This window comes from Ostreococcus lucimarinus, chromosome 8, assembly GCF_000092065.1.
Source record: "Ostreococcus lucimarinus CCE9901 chromosome 8, complete sequence".
Taxonomy (NCBI): domain Eukaryota; kingdom Viridiplantae; phylum Chlorophyta; class Mamiellophyceae; order Mamiellales; family Bathycoccaceae; genus Ostreococcus; species Ostreococcus sp. 'lucimarinus'.
In genome coordinates this window covers 335411-354460 of record NC_009362.1, presented here as the reverse complement: position 1 = coordinate 354460, position 19050 = coordinate 335411, and the positions used below count along the sequence as shown (strand labels likewise).

The following is a 19050-nucleotide window of genomic DNA, read 5'->3' as shown; positions in this document are numbered from 1 at the left end:
GATCGCGTGTCGGCACGTCGCGTCGCCTCGTTCGCGACCCTTCGCGCGCGCGCCGCGAATCCTCGATCGCTCGGATCGCGAGGAAAATCGCGAACCGCGACCGATGCCGCGCCGCGAGTCGTCGCGCGACGCGCGCCTTCGTCGCGCGCGCGTCGCGTTCGCGCCATCGCGCGTCGTCGTCATCGTCGTCATCGCCGCGCTGACGCTGCTGCGTCACGCGCGACGGGTCGATGCGGGCGGATTCGGACGAAGCTCGCTGTACAGTGAACTGCAACGCACGTACGGACTCGGCGGTCGCGAAGCCGACGCCGAACACGACGTCGTCCCGGACCCGAACGCGCGCGAAGCCGAACCGGAACCCGAGGAAGAGAAGCCGGCGAACCTGCTGCACGTGGGCCATCGCATGGATCACGAGGAGCTGCGAAATCAATTTGAAAAATTTCCGGATCATCACGACATAAACGCGCCGTTGCACCGAAGTGGGTTGACGGCGCTGAAACACGCGATATTGGTCGGGAACGATACGTACGTGCGGACGGTGATCGAACTCGGGGCGGATACCAACGCGAAACTGTACGGAGGCAAGGCGATTCACTTCAACGCGGGGTCGTGCGGACAGCGAGGAAGCGTGCCGATTTTGCACGCGCTGTTGGAACACGGGGCGGATCCGATCGAGGAAACGGATCAAGGGTACCAACCGATTCACATCGCGGCGCGAGGGTGGAAGAAGTATTGCATTCCTTACATGCAGACGTTACTCGAGGCGGAAGCCGTAGATCCAAACGCGCGCCGGAGCACGGGCAACTTGACAACGCCGCTGCACGAGGCGGCGCATAAATCCTCCTTCGAAATGGTGAAGGTGTTGATCGATGCCGGTGCGGACGTGAACGCGCAAGACGCGGACGGTGAAACGCCGCTCCACAAGGCGATTCGCGGCGATCACATCCACGCGGCGTGGGGACTGATGTCGAACGGCGCGGACATCTTCATCAAGAACAAGCGGGGTATCGACGTGGAAGCCTTGGCAAATCTGATGCGCGCCGACTACGACACGAAGCAAATGTTCAAGCAGCACAAAGAAAGCCTGGAGAAGAAGAAGGCGGTGAAAGACGAACTTTGAGAACGACTTGTATTAATATCGCTACTACTAATCAACTTCGCCGAATATTCTTGGGTGGGGCAAAGGGAAGAATCGGCGCACTCTCAGGCGTAGCCTCGGTGTCCTCCTTCCACATCTTGATCGTTTTGTCGGCCTCGCACGTGATCAAGCGCGAACCGGTGACGTCAAAAGTGGAGGCGTAGATCCCGCATTCGGCTTCCAACGAACCGGGTTGCACCAACGCCTTTTCTTGTTGGAAGCAATGCCCAGACTTGTAGTCCCAAAAACACATGCTACCGTTATCACCACCGCTAAAGACAACATCATCGTCGTTCATAGACAGCGTGTTCACGATGGAATTCTGTTTGCTCAACATGTTGTGCATGAAGTCACCGTGGCACGAAAATTTTTTAATGTTGTCAGCTGAAGCGGAAACGAATGCGAATTCCTTCTTGTGCATCGCCATAGCACGCACGCCCTTCTTGTGATGAGTCAGTGTATGTATCGTTTTACCAGTCGCCAAGTCCCACAAGCGAACCGTGCTGTCGTACGAACCGGTGACGAGCTGCGGATTCTCGTCTTGCGCTAATATGGATCCAACGGTGTTCTCGTGTCCAGTGAGGCAGTACACTTGTCTCTTTGTGCGCATGTCCCAAACTCTGCACACACTGTCTCGACCGCCCGTCATCAACAGATCTAAAGTCGGGTGCATCGCGATCGAATACACTCCCGAAAGGTGCCCGTGATAGTTACGAATCACCTTGTTGTACTCCAAGTCCCAGCACTTGACTTTTTTATCCAAACCGCACGAGAACATGTACGGATGCCTCTGGCTCACCACGATACCGGTGACTTGTTCGATGTGACCGGTCAAAGTGAGCTTCAAGCTGCCACTCGCCAAGTCCCAAACCTTGATGGTGCGATCTGCGCTGCCCGTGACGAACCACTCGTTCCCCGGGTCGACGGCGCACGATCTCACCCACCCTTGGTGTCCCGAAATCACACGATAAAGCTTCCACGGCGCTCGCCACTCCGGCTCCGGCCATTCGCTCGCCAATCTCTTCGCGATATTCGCCCCAGTCGCCGCGTTTGCGTGTCTACCGAAGATGGACACCGGCAGGTTGGCTTTAGCGTCTTCGCCCCGGAACGCCGCCAACGCCTTCGACGGTCCGGCCTGCGACCCACCATCGCGCTCATCCTCATCGTCCAGCGCGTCAATCATCGACGCTATATCGCTCGGCGCCTTTTTCCGCTTCTTCTCCTCCTTCACTCGCTCGCGCGCGTCATCCTCGCCGTCGAAGCGTTCCCTCGCCCCCGAAGAATTGTCCCTCGCCCCGCTCTCGCCGCCCGTCGCGCCCTTCTGTCCGCCTCCTCGCTCGTTCTCCCGCGACCACGCGCGCACGGACGCGTATTCATCCGCAATCTTCACCCCTAATCGCACGCGCGCGGCGTGCGCGCCACCGGCGTCGCCATCTTTCGCACCGCCGCCGGGACGATCGAGCGCGCGGTCGGCGCCGAATAACGCGTCCGCGCGCGCGATGGAGGCGCGCGCGAGCGCGCGCGCGCGGTCCTCGATCGCGGTCGTTCCTTTCGCGCCTCTCGCCATGGCCGGGCGTCGCGAAGTGCGTCGCGGTCGTCGCGTCGCTCGCTCTTCGGTCCGCGGCGCTGAGGGGTGTGCGTCTCATTGAAGTCGCGAGTCGGCGCGTCTAGAGCTCGCGAGTCACGCGCACTCTGTGGGCGTTCTTCGCGAGCCAGGTCGCAAACTCGGGCGAGCGGGCTAATTGTTCTAACGCGTCGTCGGTTTTAATGCGTCCGGCGTGCTCGTGCTCGTCGGCGGAGAGGAAGCGGCCGAAGGCGGCGGCGGCGGAGCCGACGGGAGGACGCCGATCGTCCTCGCCGGTTTCGGTGACAAATTCGTTCGAGGACGCGCTCTTGTTGCTCCATGAAAACATCCCGGGGAAGAACGAACGACGTTGGACGGTCGGCGAACGCAAAGTGCGCGCGTCCAAGCGTCTCGGCGGCGTTCGAGGATCGGGATCGAGCGTCGGAGGAAGCGGGCGCCGAGAGCGGCGGCGAAGACCGAGCGAGAAAAGCTGGTCTTCGCGCTCTTCCGAGTCTGAATCGCTCAGTTGATGCTCATGATCTTCGTGCAAAGCACTTGCGCCTCCGCGGCGCACTAAACGACCGGCAGCATCGACGATGCGATCGGAAGCGCGCACGACGGGCGCGTACAAGCCATACGTCGCGGCGCACGCGACCATGGCTGTCGCGCACGGTACATCACGCGAGCTAAACTGAATCAAACCACAACCGACGATGCGAATGACCATCGTCACAGTTGAGCGCACTGATCCCGCGACACCGCCGGTGACGGCGTCCAAGACGAAGGATTGCACGAGCCAACGACCGACGCCGGCGCCGAGGACGAGCAATCCGAAACCGGTCAGTGCGCTGTACAGCGCCCAGGGATCTTCAACGATGATACTTTCTAAGCTAGCGTTGGCGTAACGTCTTTTGATCAAATTTAGCACCAACATGATCGGTTTTGTTGACATTTTCCAGTACATATCCATGATGTTTTGCCATTGTTCGTCAGGCACAAAGTGATACGTCGCAAACGCCGCAAACGCGGTGGTGCGCTTCACCATCCGACCCCCGGGTATCGCTCGCGAAAATCTATGTATTACGATCAGCACTAAAGCCAACGTCGACAGTGTCATGGCAACTGTGTAAAAGCACGTCACTGAACTCGCCACGACCGGGGCAACGAGCAACAATGCGACGCCCGCCACGAGACGCGCCGCGAGTTTCGGCTGAAATGAACTCGTCGCCGACACCGCGTACTTGATCGTCCCTCCTTTCCCCACGCCCCGACACTTTGGCGTGATCAGATACCCTTTTTCATACGGTCCGACGATGACCACCGTCGTCGCTCTCTTCGTCGCTCTCGCGTCGCTCTCTTCGTCTCGCTCGCGTCTCGTCGTCGCCGGCGCGCTCTTCCACTCAATCGTCGTCACATTCGTCGTCGTGTTGAACACCGGCACCGTCCACGCGTGAAACAACTCGCACCGCGACGCGCTCAATCCCCCGTTCACGTCTCGCACGCTCACCGCGACTTCATGAAACAACCGCCTCGCGTCCCACCTCGCGTGTCCCCGCACCGCCGCTCCGCTCGGCGCGTTCGCCGTCCCTTCGATCGCCATCGTCGGTCCGTCGACGTACACCGACGTCGGCACCGTTCCATCTACACCGCGCGCGAAACCTCATCGTCAGTCCGCGCTCGACCGCGCGCGCGTTCGATCCGTCCCTCCTCGCGTTCGCGCCTCCGTCGTCGCCTCGCCCGCGTCCGCGCCCATCGTCCGCCTCGCCTCGCCTCGCGTCGATCCTCCGCACCTCGCAGCCCGCTCGCGCGCGCCTCGGCATCATCGCGTCTCTTCCCCTCCGCGCGCGTCGCGAGCGCGACGCCCAGCGCGACGCCCAGCGCCGCGCGCGCGCGCGTTCGTCCCAAAAAGCCGTTCGCGTCGCCGCGCCTCGCCCTTTTTCTTTCCCTTCGTCTCGTCGCGCGCGCGCGCGTCGCGCCGTCGCCGCGCATTCGCGAGCGCGCGCCGCGCGGCGCGCGCCGCGGTCTCGCGCCGTCGCGCGCCTTCGCGTCGCGTCGCGGTGCGTCGGCGGTGCGTCGGCGGTCTCGCGCGCGTCGGTCGTGCCGTCTAACACGGACCTTACATAGTTACGTAGGGTTTAGGGTTTAGGAACGGTCCATCCGTCCGCCGGTCGACGTCGACCGATCGCACACGCGCGCGCGACGAACGCGCGCGAGTCGCGGGCGCGACGACGGCGACGGCGACAATGCGCGCGATGGCGTCCGCGGCGACCGCGCGAACGGGACGCGCGACGCGGTGTGGACGCGCGAGCGCGGACCGCGGACGCGCGATCGGACGCGCGCGCGCGACGACGACGGCGCGCGGCGCGCGGACGACGCGAACGCGGGCGACGGGCGACGCGGGCGAGACGATCGCGGACGTCGTGGACGTCGCGGACGGGACGAACGCGGCGGCGACGCGCGCGATGGACGTCGTGGGGGACGCGGCGGAGGACCTCGGGGACGTCGTGGCGGGCGGGATGGATAAGCTCAAGAGCGGGGACTTCGCGAGCGCGTTCAAGGCGCCGGAGGGGATGGAAAACGTTGAGATTCCGGACTTTAAGGCGAAGATGGGTGAATTTAAACTTCCCGAAGCGCCGAAGTTCGAAGCGCCGAGCGTGGACGTGGGGGCGTTTAAGACGCCAGAGCTGCCGAAATTCGACGCGCAGGTTGAGGTGCCGGAGATTGATTTCAGTGGCGCCACGAACGCGATGAACGCGGGTAAAGCCTCGCTCGACGGGCAGCTCAAGGGTGCGACGAGCGCGATGAATGCGGGTAAAGCCTCGCTCGATGTGCAGCTCAAGGGCGCGACCGACGCGCTGAGCGCGGGTAAAGCCTCGCTCGATGTGCAGCTCAAGGGCGCGACGGACGCGGCAAACGCGCTTCAGTCTGGCGTGACGACGAGCGTGAACGATAGCATTCAGGGTGCGTTTAGTGCCTTCAAGGGCGTGCTGCCCGACGAGTTTGCCAAGCTTGTAGACTTGGCCAAGGAAGACACCGATGTCGCCATTGCGCTCGGCGTCTTTGCGCTCTTCGTGCCGACGCTCGCCGGCGGGGCGGTGAACAAGGCTCGCGGCTACGCCGGCACGAGACGGCCGGCGTTTATCAACGACGAGCTCGAAAAGAACAAACGAGCATTCCTCATCGATACTCGCTCGTTCGAAGATCGCAAAGTGGACGGGGTTCCGGATTTAAGAAAGGGTGCGCGCGACAAGGGTGCCGCGGTTCCCGTGGAGGAATTGGACGCTCTCACTCGACGAGTCACTGCGAACCCGCGTGAGGTTGAGTTGCAAATCGCCGGCGAGCGCGTGCTGAAGCTCACCAAACGTGGTGCACAAATCTACTTTATGGGTCCGGATGCGGCGGCGCTCGCAAAGGTTGTGACCGCGATGGGTGGACGCAAGTGCTTCACGGTGGAAGGTAACTTTGACGCGTGGAGATCGACTGGCTTAAAAATTCGTCGTAACCCGTCGTATGACAAGAACATCCTCGATAAGGCGAGCGAAGAGACGGCCGAGTTGGCGCGATCGGGCTCGCAGTTTGTTCAAACGCGAGTGGGTACCGTGAGGGCTACCGTCTCGTCCGGTTACAAGACGTCGACTCCGGTGCAGAAAGGCGCCGTCGCGGTTGGTTTCGTCGCATTGGCGTACGCAGCGGTCGAATGGGAAAAGACTTTGGCCTTCATTGGTTTCTTAGGTCTCTTTTGGTCGCTCTACAACAAGCTGACGAGCTATGAATCTCCCGGGGAGTTGTTTGCGGATGCTTCAAAGGTTTTCACTCCTGCAGTTGCCACAGTTGGTCGAGCGGCTTCGTCCGCTGTGATGGACGTCGAAGAGGAAGAGGACGAATCTCCGATGACCATCGAACTCCCGACGCTCGCCGAGATGTCTGTTCCGGAGGCAGAAGGCGACCAAGAAGTGGAAGAAGCTGAAGAGCAGGAAGACGAAGTCGAGGCTACGGCGGAGCCCGAGATCGAGCAACCGGAAGCGGATGTCGAAGCCGAGGAAGAAAAACGCGAGGAAGAAGAATAAGCGCGCCGTCTCGCAGACGCGAACGACGTCAACGCAAGCAAACAAAAGCAAAACGGTATAGCCCGCAACCACGCGCTCGTTGTAATTACGCACATTGCACGAATAAACAAAGCAAGTTGCTTCAAGCGACACGCCACGATATCCCGCGCGAACATCCACGGGCGAGCCGCAAAGCGACACGCGCACACGTGCGCGATGCGGCGAGCGATCGCGCGCGCGCGCGTGCGCAAGAAAACGCCGTGGCACCACGTCGTCGTGATCGTCGCCGCACTCGTCGCGAGCGCGCGTGCCGGCGACGATGACGAAGTGCAGCACTCGGAATCTTCGGCGATTTTAGACGACCACGCGCGCGCGCTCGAGCAACTCATCGCGCAACCGACGCACACCGCACCGTTGGTTAAAGATGCTTTCGTGAAACTCGCGAATCAGGCTCGACACGCGCCGACGTTGCGTGAGTTGCGCGAGAAAGCGTTGACTGTGGGATCGGGCACCGTCGAGCAGGCGCTCGCGGAGGATGATATCGAAGGCGCAGACGAACGAGATCGATGGATTGCCGCGCGCGAGGCGCTTTACGCGCTCAGCGCGCTCGGTAAAGTGGGACTGGTCGACGAGGACGCGTTCGTGGGGGAGACAGCGAGCGGTGAGGATGACTACGGCGCGTTTGAGAGGTTGACGGAGACTGGAAGCGAGACGTGGTACCAGTCGGCTCTGCAGCGAGCTGCGCTCATGGGGGACGATTGGGCGCGCACTGCGCTTGGATTTAGGTTATGGAAAGGATTCGATGGCGTGGAAAAAGACGAGGAGCGAGCGTTGTCGATGTTGCGCGATGTGGCGACGACTGGTTTAGGGAGAGGCCCGACGACGTACGAGCTCGAAGCACCGAGCGGCGCCGAGTGGTTGCGCGATCGGGATCGAGACGCCGGCTGGTATTCCGAGAGTATCGCGGCGAAAGCAGCAGATCAAGTGGCCATGGAAATCGATGCAGCAGCGCGAGGAGATGATGGGGCGCATGCGCAGTTGGGATACCGAGCGCTCGTTGGTGGGCGAGGCGTCGAACAGAACGAGAGAGCCGCGTTTGAACACTTCGTGGAAGCTGCGCGTCGACGCGGTGGGGGACTGCCTGAAGCACACTACAACCTGGGATTCATGTACATGAACGGTATGGGTACAGAGAAAAATTACACCGCCGCGCGCGAAGAATTCTTGCGCGCAATATCCAAGGGCCAAATCGCGCCGGCGTACAACGGTTTGGGCGTTCTCGCATTCAACGGTTTGGCGAGTGAGCAAAACTACACTGAAGCGATGCTTTATTTCACAGCAGCATCAAAATTGGAAGATCCCGATGGTTATTTCAATCTCGCACAAATGTACACCGCCGGTCACGGCGTTGAGGCAAATGCGACGTACGGTTTGGAAATCATGGAAAAGGCGAGCGAACTCGGACATTGGCGAGCGCCCTACGAGCTCGGAATGGTTTACGCTCTCGGCGAAGTCGTGGAAAAGAATGTGACGAAAGCCGCGAGATACTTTCACATTTTCATCGAGGAACGCTTCAACTGGGCTGAGCATCGAAATGAGGCCATCGAAGAAGTTTTGCTTCACCAGAATCCTTGGGGCGCTCTCGTTCGATACGCACTCGTGTCGTCACTCGGAAGTGAATCCGCCGCGAATAACGTGGCGTGGTTATTGCGCAAAACTGACGCGTACACGAGTGAGAACAAGTTTGAACTCGCCGCGCGCATGCTTCGCGAGATTATTTACTGCTACGCGTCCCCCGAGGCTCGAGTGGATTTAGCGGGCTTGCTGTCGGAGCGCAAAGTGCGACCAGACTTGACGTTTGATCTGAAAGATCACTACGATCAACTCGTCCCAAACGCCTCGACTTATGAAATTGCCGCCACAGGGCATTTGTCGGTCGCCGCATTCGGCGAAAAGCCGTACGCAGAGGCGTTGGTAAATCTTGGTTGGGCGCATTTGTTCGGTCGCGGCGTCGCAATCAACGCGAGTCGAAGCCTTGAACTGTTTGCTGCGGGTGCAGCAGCCTCGGAGACCTCGTACGAAGCTACACCATGCGTTTTTGCGATCGTAATGACCAAATTCTGGCTCTTCGCCGCCGCGGCTAGCCGATCGTTGAGCTTTGGTTCGCTCGGCTTACCCGCCGAGCATTTCAGCGCTCTGCCGACGCCGAAGCTTAACTTCTCCACCGTGCGCGGCTTTATGGCCGTGCGAATCCTTCGATTGATCGAAGTCATCGAGCGCTACGTATTGTTTGGACTCAGCTTAGCTTTAGCCGGCGTTCTCGCGTACCGCGCGATGCTTCCGAGTCGATGAACGCCGCACTTGTGTTAAACATCTATCTTAGCGACACCCCGCCACACTCCGACGCGCGAGCGGACGCAGTGATGCTTTCCACGACGTGCGCACGAAGTTTTACGCCGGCGTCGACGACGTCTAGCGCGCGGCGCGGCGCCAGGGCGACGCGACGCCCGTCGAGATGCGCTGACGTCGTCGTCATCGCGCGCGCTGGTGCGTCGAGCGGTGACGCCACGCGTGTCAACGACGAGGACGACGACGACGACGACGCGTTCTTGCGCGCGCTAGAGGATCAGATGGACGGGAAGTCGTCGCGATCGAGCGCCGGGGACGGGCTGAACTGGGGCGGGGATATGTCTGGGGAAGAGTTGCGGAATATGGTACTCAAGCGCTACGGCCGCCTGTACGACGCGCGAATTTGTCAGCGAAGAGATCGTTTCAATAAGCTCCAGATTTATTTACAGATTATGTGGAAGTTTTTGGGCCAAAAGAGCTTCCCGTTGAGCGAGGAGGAGTACATCGAACAGACGGATGCGGTGGCAGAGTTGTTGAGCGAATGGAACGTTGGCGACGTCGTTCGGGAGAATTTGCCGAAGAATCCCAAGACGCCAAAAATGGATACAACTGGCGCAAACGCGGTGATGATACCGCTCGGGTTGGAGGATCTCGAGAATGGAGTGCCGGGAATGCGCAACGACGAATGATTACGCACGCTCTTGTTATCGCTAAAATATATTACTTCATCGTCCCTCTACTTTGCGCTATCCTCCCGCCTCGCGAATGGCGATCAGGTCTTTGATCTTCGCCAATCGCACGTACAACGGACGCAAATGCTTCTTGTCATCCCTCGTCGTCTTTCTCCCAGTCGTGCGCAAGATGCGAACGTCGAATCGCCTCAACCGACGCTTCAACGCGCTCTTGTCTACTCGCAACTTCTCCAGCGCCTCATCTCCTCGTAAAGACGCGTACAGCGTTTGCAGCGACAACCCACTCACGCGATCGACCTCCGCGGTGACGCTATCGAGATCACCCAACCAGTCATCGACGACGTCCGCGACGCACGCGTCAAGCGCCGCCTCCGCGCTCGCGCTCGACGTTTCCTCTCCTTCCGCGCCTCCCCGCGCGCGTCTCGCGTCGTCCGCGTCGTCGTTCACGCGCAACGCGTTCAGACCCACCTCGAGCGCGATCGCGCCTCCCGCGTCGTCGTCCTCGCGCGCCGCATCGTCGTTTTCCTTCCCGCGGTCGCGCGCCGCCTTGCCCAACGTCTCGTTCGTGCGTTCGAGCACCGCGCGCGCGTTCTCCAGGCTCTGCAGCGCGCGCGACCGCATCGCGCCCGCGCCCGCGCCCGCGCCCGCGCCCGCGCGACTCGACGCTTCGTCGTCGACGAGTGCGGTCGCGCGACGCGTCCGCGCGGTTCGACTCGACGCGACGCGCGACGCATTCGCACGCGCGCATTCAAACGACTCTCTGACGCATTTTTGAAACGGTTTTTTGAAAAAAAAACGGTCAATCGCGCGTGCGTTTTCGTTTTCTTTTCGCGCGACCGCGCGGGCGGCGACGCGCCAGAGACCGACGCGACGCGGACCGACGCGTCGGTTTTTTCGACGGGAGAGGCGCCGATTCGACGCGCGCGACGCGATGGTGGTGGACGCCGCGCGCGCGTGGGCGTCGGTGGATGACTTGATGGGCGATGCGCATTATCGCGCGCTAGGGGTGGAGGCGTCGGCGAGCGCGGCGGAGATCAAGCGAGCGTTCGCGAAACGGGCGCGGGAGTGTCATCCGGATAAAGGCGGGAGCGCGGAGAGTTTTGCGGCGGTTCGAAAGGCGTACGAGTGCTTGAGCGATGTCAAGGCGCGGTCGACGTACGACGCGCTGATGAAGGAGCACAAGTATAGGTTCATCAGAGGAGTGACGCCGCGAGCGCCGGGGGGGGAGGACGCGCTGCTGGACGACATAGAACGGCTGGGGTTGGAAAATGTGTGCGCGGCGACGCAGTTGGTGACGCTGTGTGAGGTGTGTGGACGACCGAGCACGCGCGAGTGCTTCGTGTGCACGGCGCTGTTTTGCGACTTTTGCGAACGAAAGATGCACTGGAAGGGCGCGGTGGGATTGCATTGGCCCGTGCAGCGCGTGGATGGAAAGATGGCGAAAGAACTCGGAGAGAAGGAACTTGAAAAGAAACGAATCGACGATGCCGAACGAGCGATGCGCGAAGATCCCAATTATAGGACGGATCACGAATTGCAAGCGACGCGCACGTTCAAGGAAGTCGCGGCAGAGTTGTATCACCCAGATGGACGTCACAAGAAAAAGTACGACATTCGTCTGGCGCAGCATTACATGTGGGCACAAACGATGCGTTCTGTGTACGTGGCGGTGAACATACCCACAGGTTACGCCGATAAAGAATTACACTTCGAATTCAATGCGGGCTCGATTTTGATTCAACCCGAGGATTCGCTCGCCGTCGTCGACAGAGTTTTGGCCAATCCCGTGGATACGAGGTACCCGATCGAGGTCATGCAAACGGAAGACAAACGATTCGTCATGTTTGAAATACGCAAGGCAAAGATTGGTGAAGAGTGGAAAAAAGTCTTCGAGGGTGACCCTGATTATGCGCGTTGTTTGACGCAGGTGTATGAAATAAAGGAATCAAACGACGAAGTCACCATAGAATTCGAGTTACCTTTCTGGATTGAATCGGATGACATTGGGGTAAACATCACCTCCAAAGGTATTCAAGTCAAGGTCGCCGGGGAATTCGATATCGCTCGCGAGTTTTGGCGAAAGCGGCCAAAGAGCGAGGGCGACGAGCCGTGGCAGGCAATCGACATCTCAGAGAGCACTTGGAGTCTCGATGACGCAACCGAGCGCGAGAGTGGTGATCCATGCAAGGCACTTATGATCGTTCTAGCCAAGCCGAAGCCCGATGAGCAAGAGATGCAGTACAAACGCGGAGTGCGTACAGACAATCGAAATGTGCACAGCGACGACGAGCGCCAGGGCGTTCGATTCTTCGTCGACGACAACGACACATATGCATTGGAGCCGATGCTGGAAGCATGTCTTTTCATCGACACTGGGTCGACTTGGTACCAACCAACGCCTCGTGAAGCGTACAGACATCCTCACATGACAGCGAAAAACATCAAAGTGTTCAATGACCTTCCGAAATCTGTGAAAGACATGGTCGGTTTGGTGCTCAAGTACAGACAACCGACGAGCGAAGAAGGATTTGACAATGACGATCTCGTCGACGCCCACGATTTGGTGGACTATTACTAGACTAAAAGTGAGTAATAACAGGTTTCTAATGCTAAGCCGCTTCGCGTTCACGTTAGTAGCGTGTTTTCACCTTCACCTAGCCAGAAAGGCTCAGTCGAGTCAGGGGGCAAAGCCCAAAATGTATCGTCGTCTTCAGCAAATTCATCGCTCGAATCTTCATCAACCATCGTGTTTGAGTCAATCTTGACTTCTTGATCAAGTCCGATGTATGAGTCAGACATCAAAAACACCACCAAATCGGGGCGTGCGCGTGAAGACGAGCCGGATGGACATTTCAGCTTGACGTTAGCAGCATCACCAAACGATATTCGTCTCAGCGCCAACAGTTCATCATTCGCGGTGTCTCCAACGACTATCCACCAACCTTCTTCTTTTATTTTCGGAAAGCGCGGTGTATACGACGTCGGTGCCTTCGAACCGCATTTCTTGCCGATACGTCGAAGCTTTACGTGTACCGTCTTCTCACCATTGATGCCTTTGGTCGTCTCCGTCGTCGCCTTGGCGTCAATCACCGGAAGTCTCAGACATAAATCGACGACTTGATCAATTTTACGACCGTTGATACCACATTCTGAGAGAACTCGACGCGCCTGTTGCTTGTTGGAAGAGCATAGATCCATCAACTGAGGTAAAATAGACAAGCCGTGTTTCTCAAGGTTTCTCAAGTGTCTGCGTTCGATGTGCGGAAGCGTCAACAACGAAGAATCGGTAATCATTCTACCCTGCATAATCATCTGCATCAAATTCATCGTGCTCAGTGCGGTGTGTAGCCAACCAGCATCGGAAGTGACGTCAATCATCGCTTGTAAAATACGAATCGCCTGATCGAGGACGCTCTTTGTGTCCGTGTAATAATCACTCAGAGGTAGCGGTAGCCGCAAGAAGTGGCATTGGAAAAGCAAAGATGTCTTCACGTGCGGGTCCTCAGCCAGACGAATGTCGACTTGGAAACCACCGGCATCAGCCACAACTTCTGCCAACTCCGTGTTGAGCTTGTCTTCGTTGTGACGAACGGGTAGTTCATCGTATTCTGCCACACCGCACAACGTTTCCAGCAATGATTCAAGTGAACTATTCGCCTTGATATTCGACGCGAAAAGTGCGACGGACGGGTACTGTAGGTAGTAATACGATGCGACACGTCCTAACATCAAAGGCTCCAACCCATCGTCTTCTTCATCGATTGCAATGCAACGAGCGTCCTCCAATAACTCCAAAGCGTTCTCGACCAAATCGCTGAGGTATTCATTCAAGTTATCTGTTTGAATGGTATCCAAGTTGTAGTAAGTGGGATTTTTGAGCAAGCGACGGAAAAAGTAAGTCCACGTCAAGTAATCGACTGCGTCCTGCTTAGTCTTTATTGTGCCACTCACGATTTCGGCGTTGAAATGGTCGCATAAGTTTTCTGCCAAGCTCGATTCAACTGGAAAAGGCTCGTAGAGAAATTTCTTGTAAAACGTCTTTTTAGGCTCGTGTACTAGAATGACGCAGCACCCAGACTTATCGAACTGCGGTCGCCCCGCTCGACCCATCATTTGAAGAACATCTGTAATGGGAAAGTCTTGGTAACGCTTCGTTTTGCCGTCAAAATATTCAGTGCCCTTGATTACGACCAAGTGCGCAGGCAAGTTGACGCCCCACGCGAGCGTTGACGTCGTCACCAACACTTGTATCTTGCATTGTGCGAAAAGCTCTTCGCATAACTCTCGGTCTTCTGGCGTTAAACCGGCGTGGTGTAGACCAATGCCAAATTGTAAGGTGTGCTTCAACGCTGGATCTTTGACTTTACTCAAGTGCATCGTTAACTCGTCGTCGCTCATGTGCACGAAGCCATCCGGGCGCTCGTCCGCGGCAGCGTACGCGATCAAATCCAACGCTGTCAGGCGCGTTTGTCGTCGACTCGACACGAAAACAAGCGTCGGCTTTTCAGGACTATGCGTGCGAATAGCCGCGTACGTTGGCTTATTCATCGTCATCATGCGCGGGCAGTAAAATTTACCCGGAAAGCCTTGAATATGACATTCGAGCGGTACCGGGCGCACCGACGGTCGAAAGTTGAACAAACCTTCCTTGTCAATGCCGAGCCAATCTCCGAGATCACGCGCGTTCGCCAACGCTGTTGACAAACCAACGATACGAACATTTGAACCCGTTCGCGCAGAGATGTATCGCATACGAGACACGATGACTTCCAAAATAGGACCTCTGTCGCTCGCCAACAAGTGAATCTCATCAATAACGACGAGCGCAACCTTGGTGACGTACGCGCGACTTTGCCAGTTACGACTGATGCCATCCCACTTTTCCGGAGTACTAACGATGATATCGGCCTGAAGAAGCGCTCGAAGATCTGGCGTGTAATCACCTGTGAGCTCGACCATGCGCAAGCCGAGCGTCGGGCACAAATTCTTTCTCCAGTCCTTGATGCGTTCTCGAACCAAAGCCTTGAGCGGTGCAATGTAGACGACTTTTGAACCAGGAGAATCACGGAAAACTTTCATCATCGATAGCTCGGCCGAAATCGTCTTACCGGAGCCTGTCGGCGCACCAAGGAGAACGTTCGTATCGGTATGATAGAGCGTGTGAAACGCTTGCGTTTGAATGGCATTGAAGTGCGTAAACTTCCCCTCGTACATCGACTCATACACTGGATTGTTCAAAGCTGATCGCGGGAGAGGATCAAGATCGAGTAATTCTGTGTGCGGTGGATGTTCTTCAGGTAAGATGAGGTGCTGGAAGTTTAGTTCGACGAAAGATTCACATCCGAGCCAGGTTTCCGACATGGCACGCAAGAAATATTGCGGCGGCACTGGCTCAAAAATGGGAATGGTGAATGCCAAGTATTGCGCCCCGTCGCGGCTTTGTTTTTTACTCAAGTTGAAAGTTTCCGAGTGATATATGTGCTCGTTTACCGGATCTTCGACCCAGATCAGCCATCGTTGAAGAGCACCATGCACTGCATCTCTCCATTCGAATTCAGGAGTAAGTGTCACAGAGACTCGTAACACGGAGCGCGTGATGGGCTGCACGACAGCCGTCATGTTCAAATGCGGCATCGCGCGCATGCACGACTTGACTTGTCCACCAATTTGAGTGTTCAGTCGCAACATACTGCCAATCTCACTCGCACTCATATCCCATAAACGATCCAAAGTGGCTTTCTTCTCTTCGAGCTTAAACAAAACTTCGGGCTTGAGCGACTTTTCAAATTGTCGAAGCTCGTGTTGATGCGGCCATATTCTCAAATCACACGATTTACTCACCGTGAGCAATTGTTCCGCGAGCGACGGCCAGCCACGTCGTAAGCATAACTCAAACAGTGCGCGACAAATTCTGCTCGCATTCTGCGAAATGTACATGCTATCGGCAATAAGAGAAAAAGATTGCATGCTCGCACGAGAGATGTAGACTTGCAAGAGTAAATTGACTTTGCCTACTTTGTCTGTGAGCGAGGCTTTGATGTCAATCGGCACCACGCGGCGGTTGCGTCGCAATGTCTCCAACTCAGGAATTTCATCTTCTCTGGGAACTATGTTTTCGAACTCGCTCGAATGGGAAATCATGTGAAAGATGTCCGGCAGCGTCATGTGTCTGTGCATCAAACCATCGAAAACTTCCATAGAATTGACTCGTATGTAAAAGTGACTCGCCGTACGGCCAGCTTCGGTTTGATAAAGCTGTCCACTCCGCTCGTCGAATCGAATCATTTTCGCACGATCTAAAACCCTTGCAGCTTCTTTGATGAGTTTTCTGCGGTGGTCTAGTAAGCCTGGATCAAGACGAATGTCGTCCCACGTCAGACCATAGGCGAGTGGGTTCTTCTCCATACGCGTGTGTAGGTAAGAGTATCCCAACCACTGCGCGCCTTCGCGCACGTTCGTAACTGTACCGAGAGTCACTTCGGCGTTCAAATTATCAGCCAAGTTGCTCACAAATTGTGATTCAATCGGTGTCGAATGCGTGAGCATGGACACGTAATGCGCCAAATTTTTGTGCTCGGTGACGATGACACCCTCGCCCGAAGTGTCAAAACCTGGTCGCCCTGCACGACCGAAAATTTGTTGCACATCTAAAACACCGAGATTCCTGAAGCCACCGCGTTGAGGGTCGTAAAGCTGCGTGCCTTTGATGACGACGATGTGCGCGGGCAAGTTCACACCCCACGCCAATGTTGCCGTACACACTAGAACTTTAATGAGTCCGGCGGCGAAAAGTTTTTCCGTCAATGAACGGTCCGCTCTAAGCATACCTGCGTTGTGACAGCCTAGTCCTTTGAGAAACAGATCTTTCAACTCGTTATTCCGACTTCGTGACACTTGTTGCGCGAACTCAGCCTTGCGCTCGTGTTGGTTGTTGGAGAAGAGTTCCATACCATCCTGCGCAGCGGCAAACTCAGCGAGTTGCTTCGCCGTCTTGACTGTATCCTTCCGGCTATGTACAAAGACCATGGCTTGTTTGCCATTTCTCAACGCTTCACACGCTTTGTTGTACGCAATCTGCGCCATGAGTGTTTGCCGTTTCATCGAGTTTTTCTCTGTGACCCCGATAAACTTTTGCGTCAATGGGATCGGCCGGTACGACTGATCAAAAACGAACAAACCGGCGTCATTGTTGACGCCTAAGAATCGAGCCACATCTACGGGATTCGGCAGCGTCGCAGAAAGACCGACAATCCGTATCATACTCTGAGTTTGTTCGACTTGACGAAGAGTACGGGCGACGAGCGTTTCAATCACCGGCCCCCGCTCGTCATTCAACAAGTGCACCTCATCAATGATGAGTAAACGTAAAGTACTCGCCACAGAAACTTCTCCGCCTTTTCGTGTGATGACATCCCATTTCTCGGGTGTCGTCACGATCATTTGTGTCTCCTCGAGCTCGCGTTTACTCATTTGCGTATCGCCCGTGAGCTCGGCAACGACTATGTCAAGAGGTGCAAGTCTTCTGCTAAATGCATCCGTAACTTCAGCCGCGAGCGCTTTCATGGGTGCCACGTAGACAATCTTGAAATCCTCTGGAAGGTAGTCGCCGTTCTCATCTATGTGAAGACCGATTTCGTGTAAGACGGTTAGCATGGCGATGTTCGTCTTCCCGGCTCCCGTCGGCGCGCACACGAGTAAGTTTTCGTTGGTGTGGTACGCCTGCGGGAAAATCTTGCTTTGGATCCTATTGAGCATTCTGATGCCTTGAAACGCGGGCTGCGCCCACTCATCGAGCTCTTCAATCGCTACAGAACGCTCACCAGCGGCCACGGGATCTGGCTCTCGCGCCGGTACAGAGATCTCTTCGTACCCTTCTGGATGAACGATGCGCGTGGTCCCTGGCGGCAACGCTTTGCGCCCACCATCCATACCTCGTCCAAGACCTCGCAAACCGGCAAGAATATCGTCTGGATTACTTGATGACGAAGGTGCTTGCTGGTTTTCCCAATCACCTTCACATAAAGCGTCGAAACCTACACCCACGGCTTGAAGCCATTCCATAATGCTGGCGCCCGATCCAGAGGCAAGCTTGCGATTAGCTTTGCGTTCTTCTTTTCTCCGAGCCTTTTCAAGTTGTTTATCCAAGGTGCTCGTAATCGTAACAACACGAGTGATAGATGGTCCAGCTCTATCGGCGCCACTTTGAGCGTTTAGCGCATCTCGAAGTAACTGCGCCCGGTTTTTGATGGCGCTCGTGAGCACCGTGCGGCGTTCAACCACTCCCGCGATGAGCTCGAACCCGTAGTCACCCAGATATTCGTAAAGTTCAGCGGCGCACTCGTCATCCGAGCTCGACGCATTCATAATTGCCCGCCCCACCGTACCCGCGACGGCTTCCCACGTCTGATCGAGCGCGTGCGCGCTGTTTGCAACAAAACCTTCGCACTGTCTCTTCAACCACGTGAGCTGGGTCGTCGCATCGCTCTCTACGTGCTCTGGCTCACCGAACCCACTCATACGCTCATCGGGGTGCGCCATTCTCTCCGATTCGATTCGCAGGCGCTCCGCTTCGCTCGCCTCGCTCAAATTCGTTTTCATCGCGCGTTTCAAATCTCGAATTCGATCGCTCGGTTGCGCGTCTCCGGCGCGCTTGAATTTAATGTTCTGTCCAAAGATCCTCCCAGACGTTGTCGGCTCTGCATCGAGCGTACTTTGCAGCGTGTGAAACTCATCGAATTCGCCCCGCATGCGCAAAAGATCCTCGACGAGACTCTCGAATTCGCGAACCGTAGGCGCGTTTGCTTCCACCGGCCCGAGCGCGCCTCGCAGCGCCTCCATCATGTCCTTCCGCACCTCCCGCTCGCGCACTTCAAAAATCTTTCTCGCGGTCTCGTGATCCGCGACGTACCCTCGCTCGGATTCCACAGCTCGTCGTTCGTTCGCGATGACTTCCACGAATCCGCTCGCCGCGTCCCACGCGCTCGCCGCCGCGTCCCCCGACTCCGTCTCCGTCATCGTGTCGCTCCCGAGCATGCGCACGACCACGCTCACGAACGCTCGACACGTCTTGACGACATCCTTCGCCTCGCGACCGTCCTCGCATCGCAGCACGCGTCGCGCCAGCCGCACGCTCGGCGTGTCGTCCGTCGTCGCGTCGCGCCTCGTCGTTGTACGCAGCGTTTCGTTCCGTCTCGCGCGCTCGGCGTCGACATCCACGACGTCGTCCAACCCGCGCGCGGCGCGCAGGAACGTCGTTAATCG

The 19050-nt window shown here is 57.2% G+C and overlaps 9 protein-coding genes across 9 annotated transcripts; 5 read left to right on the top strand and 4 right to left on the bottom strand.

The window, feature by feature from the left end:
- Positions 1–27: 27 nt before the first annotated feature.
- On the top strand, positions 28–1120 carry OSTLU_33075 (predicted protein; the record flags this gene model as incomplete). Its single annotated transcript, XM_001419316.1, has 1 exon — positions 28–1120. Exon 1 carries the CDS (start codon positions 104–106, stop codon positions 1118–1120), a length of 1017 nt encoding a protein of 338 aa, XP_001419353.1. The 5' UTR covers positions 28–103.
- Positions 1121–1151: 31 nt separating this feature from the next.
- OSTLU_50173 (predicted protein) lies at positions 1152–2349 on the bottom strand (the record flags this gene model as incomplete). The annotated part of the gene is made up of 1 exon (XM_001419100.1): positions 1152–2349. Exon 1 carries the CDS (start codon positions 2319–2321, stop codon positions 1152–1154), a length of 1170 nt encoding a protein of 389 aa, XP_001419137.1. The 5' UTR covers positions 2322–2349.
- Positions 2350–2805: 456 nt separating this feature from the next.
- Positions 2806–4302, bottom strand: OSTLU_33073 (predicted protein; the record flags this gene model as incomplete). The annotated part of the gene is made up of 1 exon (XM_001419099.1): positions 2806–4302. The coding sequence occupies one exon, from the start codon at positions 4300–4302 to the stop codon at positions 2806–2808; it is 1497 nt and encodes a 498-aa protein (XP_001419136.1).
- Positions 4303–4897: 595 nt separating this feature from the next.
- On the top strand, positions 4898–6857 carry OSTLU_33072 (predicted protein). The gene has a single exon (XM_001419315.1). It carries the CDS (start codon positions 5165–5167, stop codon positions 6767–6769), a length of 1605 nt encoding a protein of 534 aa, XP_001419352.1. The 5' UTR covers positions 4898–5164; the 3' UTR covers positions 6770–6857.
- An 86-nt stretch (positions 6858–6943) lies between these two features.
- On the top strand, positions 6944–9107 carry OSTLU_33071 (predicted protein). Its single transcript, XM_001419314.1, has one exon. The coding sequence runs from the start codon at positions 6965–6967 to the stop codon at positions 9098–9100; it is 2136 nt and encodes a 711-aa protein (XP_001419351.1). The 5' UTR covers positions 6944–6964; the 3' UTR covers positions 9101–9107.
- Positions 9108–9435: 328 nt separating this feature from the next.
- Positions 9436–9786, top strand: OSTLU_42548 (predicted protein; the record flags this gene model as incomplete). The annotated part of the gene is made up of 1 exon (XM_001419313.1): positions 9436–9786. One exon carries the CDS (start codon positions 9436–9438, stop codon positions 9784–9786), a length of 351 nt encoding a protein of 116 aa, XP_001419350.1.
- A 57-nt stretch (positions 9787–9843) lies between these two features.
- On the bottom strand, positions 9844–10410 carry OSTLU_16452 (predicted protein; the record flags this gene model as incomplete). The annotated part of the gene is made up of 1 exon (XM_001419098.1): positions 9844–10410. One exon carries the CDS (start codon positions 10408–10410, stop codon positions 9844–9846), a length of 567 nt encoding a protein of 188 aa, XP_001419135.1.
- A 355-nt stretch (positions 10411–10765) lies between these two features.
- On the top strand, positions 10766–10951 carry OSTLU_42592 (predicted protein; the record flags this gene model as incomplete). Its single annotated transcript, XM_001419312.1, has 1 exon — positions 10766–10951. A coding segment is annotated over one exon (186 nt), but the record flags the coding sequence as incomplete, so codon positions are not given.
- Positions 10952–12414: 1463 nt separating this feature from the next.
- OSTLU_42332 (predicted protein) lies at positions 12415–17718 on the bottom strand (the record flags this gene model as incomplete). Its single annotated transcript, XM_001419097.1, has 1 exon — positions 12415–17718. The coding sequence occupies one exon, from the start codon at positions 17716–17718 to the stop codon at positions 12415–12417; it is 5304 nt and encodes a 1767-aa protein (XP_001419134.1).
- Between the last annotated feature and the right edge of the window lie 1332 nt (positions 17719–19050).

Excerpts from the sequence above, each read along its gene's own strand:
- OSTLU_33071 (XM_001419314.1), top strand. The coding sequence starts at position 6,965 with ATGCGGCGAGCGATCGCGCGCGCGCGCGTGCGCAAGAAAACGCCGTGG.
- OSTLU_33072 (XM_001419315.1), top strand. The coding sequence starts at position 5,165 with ATGGACGTCGTGGGGGACGCGGCGGAGGACCTCGGGGACGTCGTGGCG.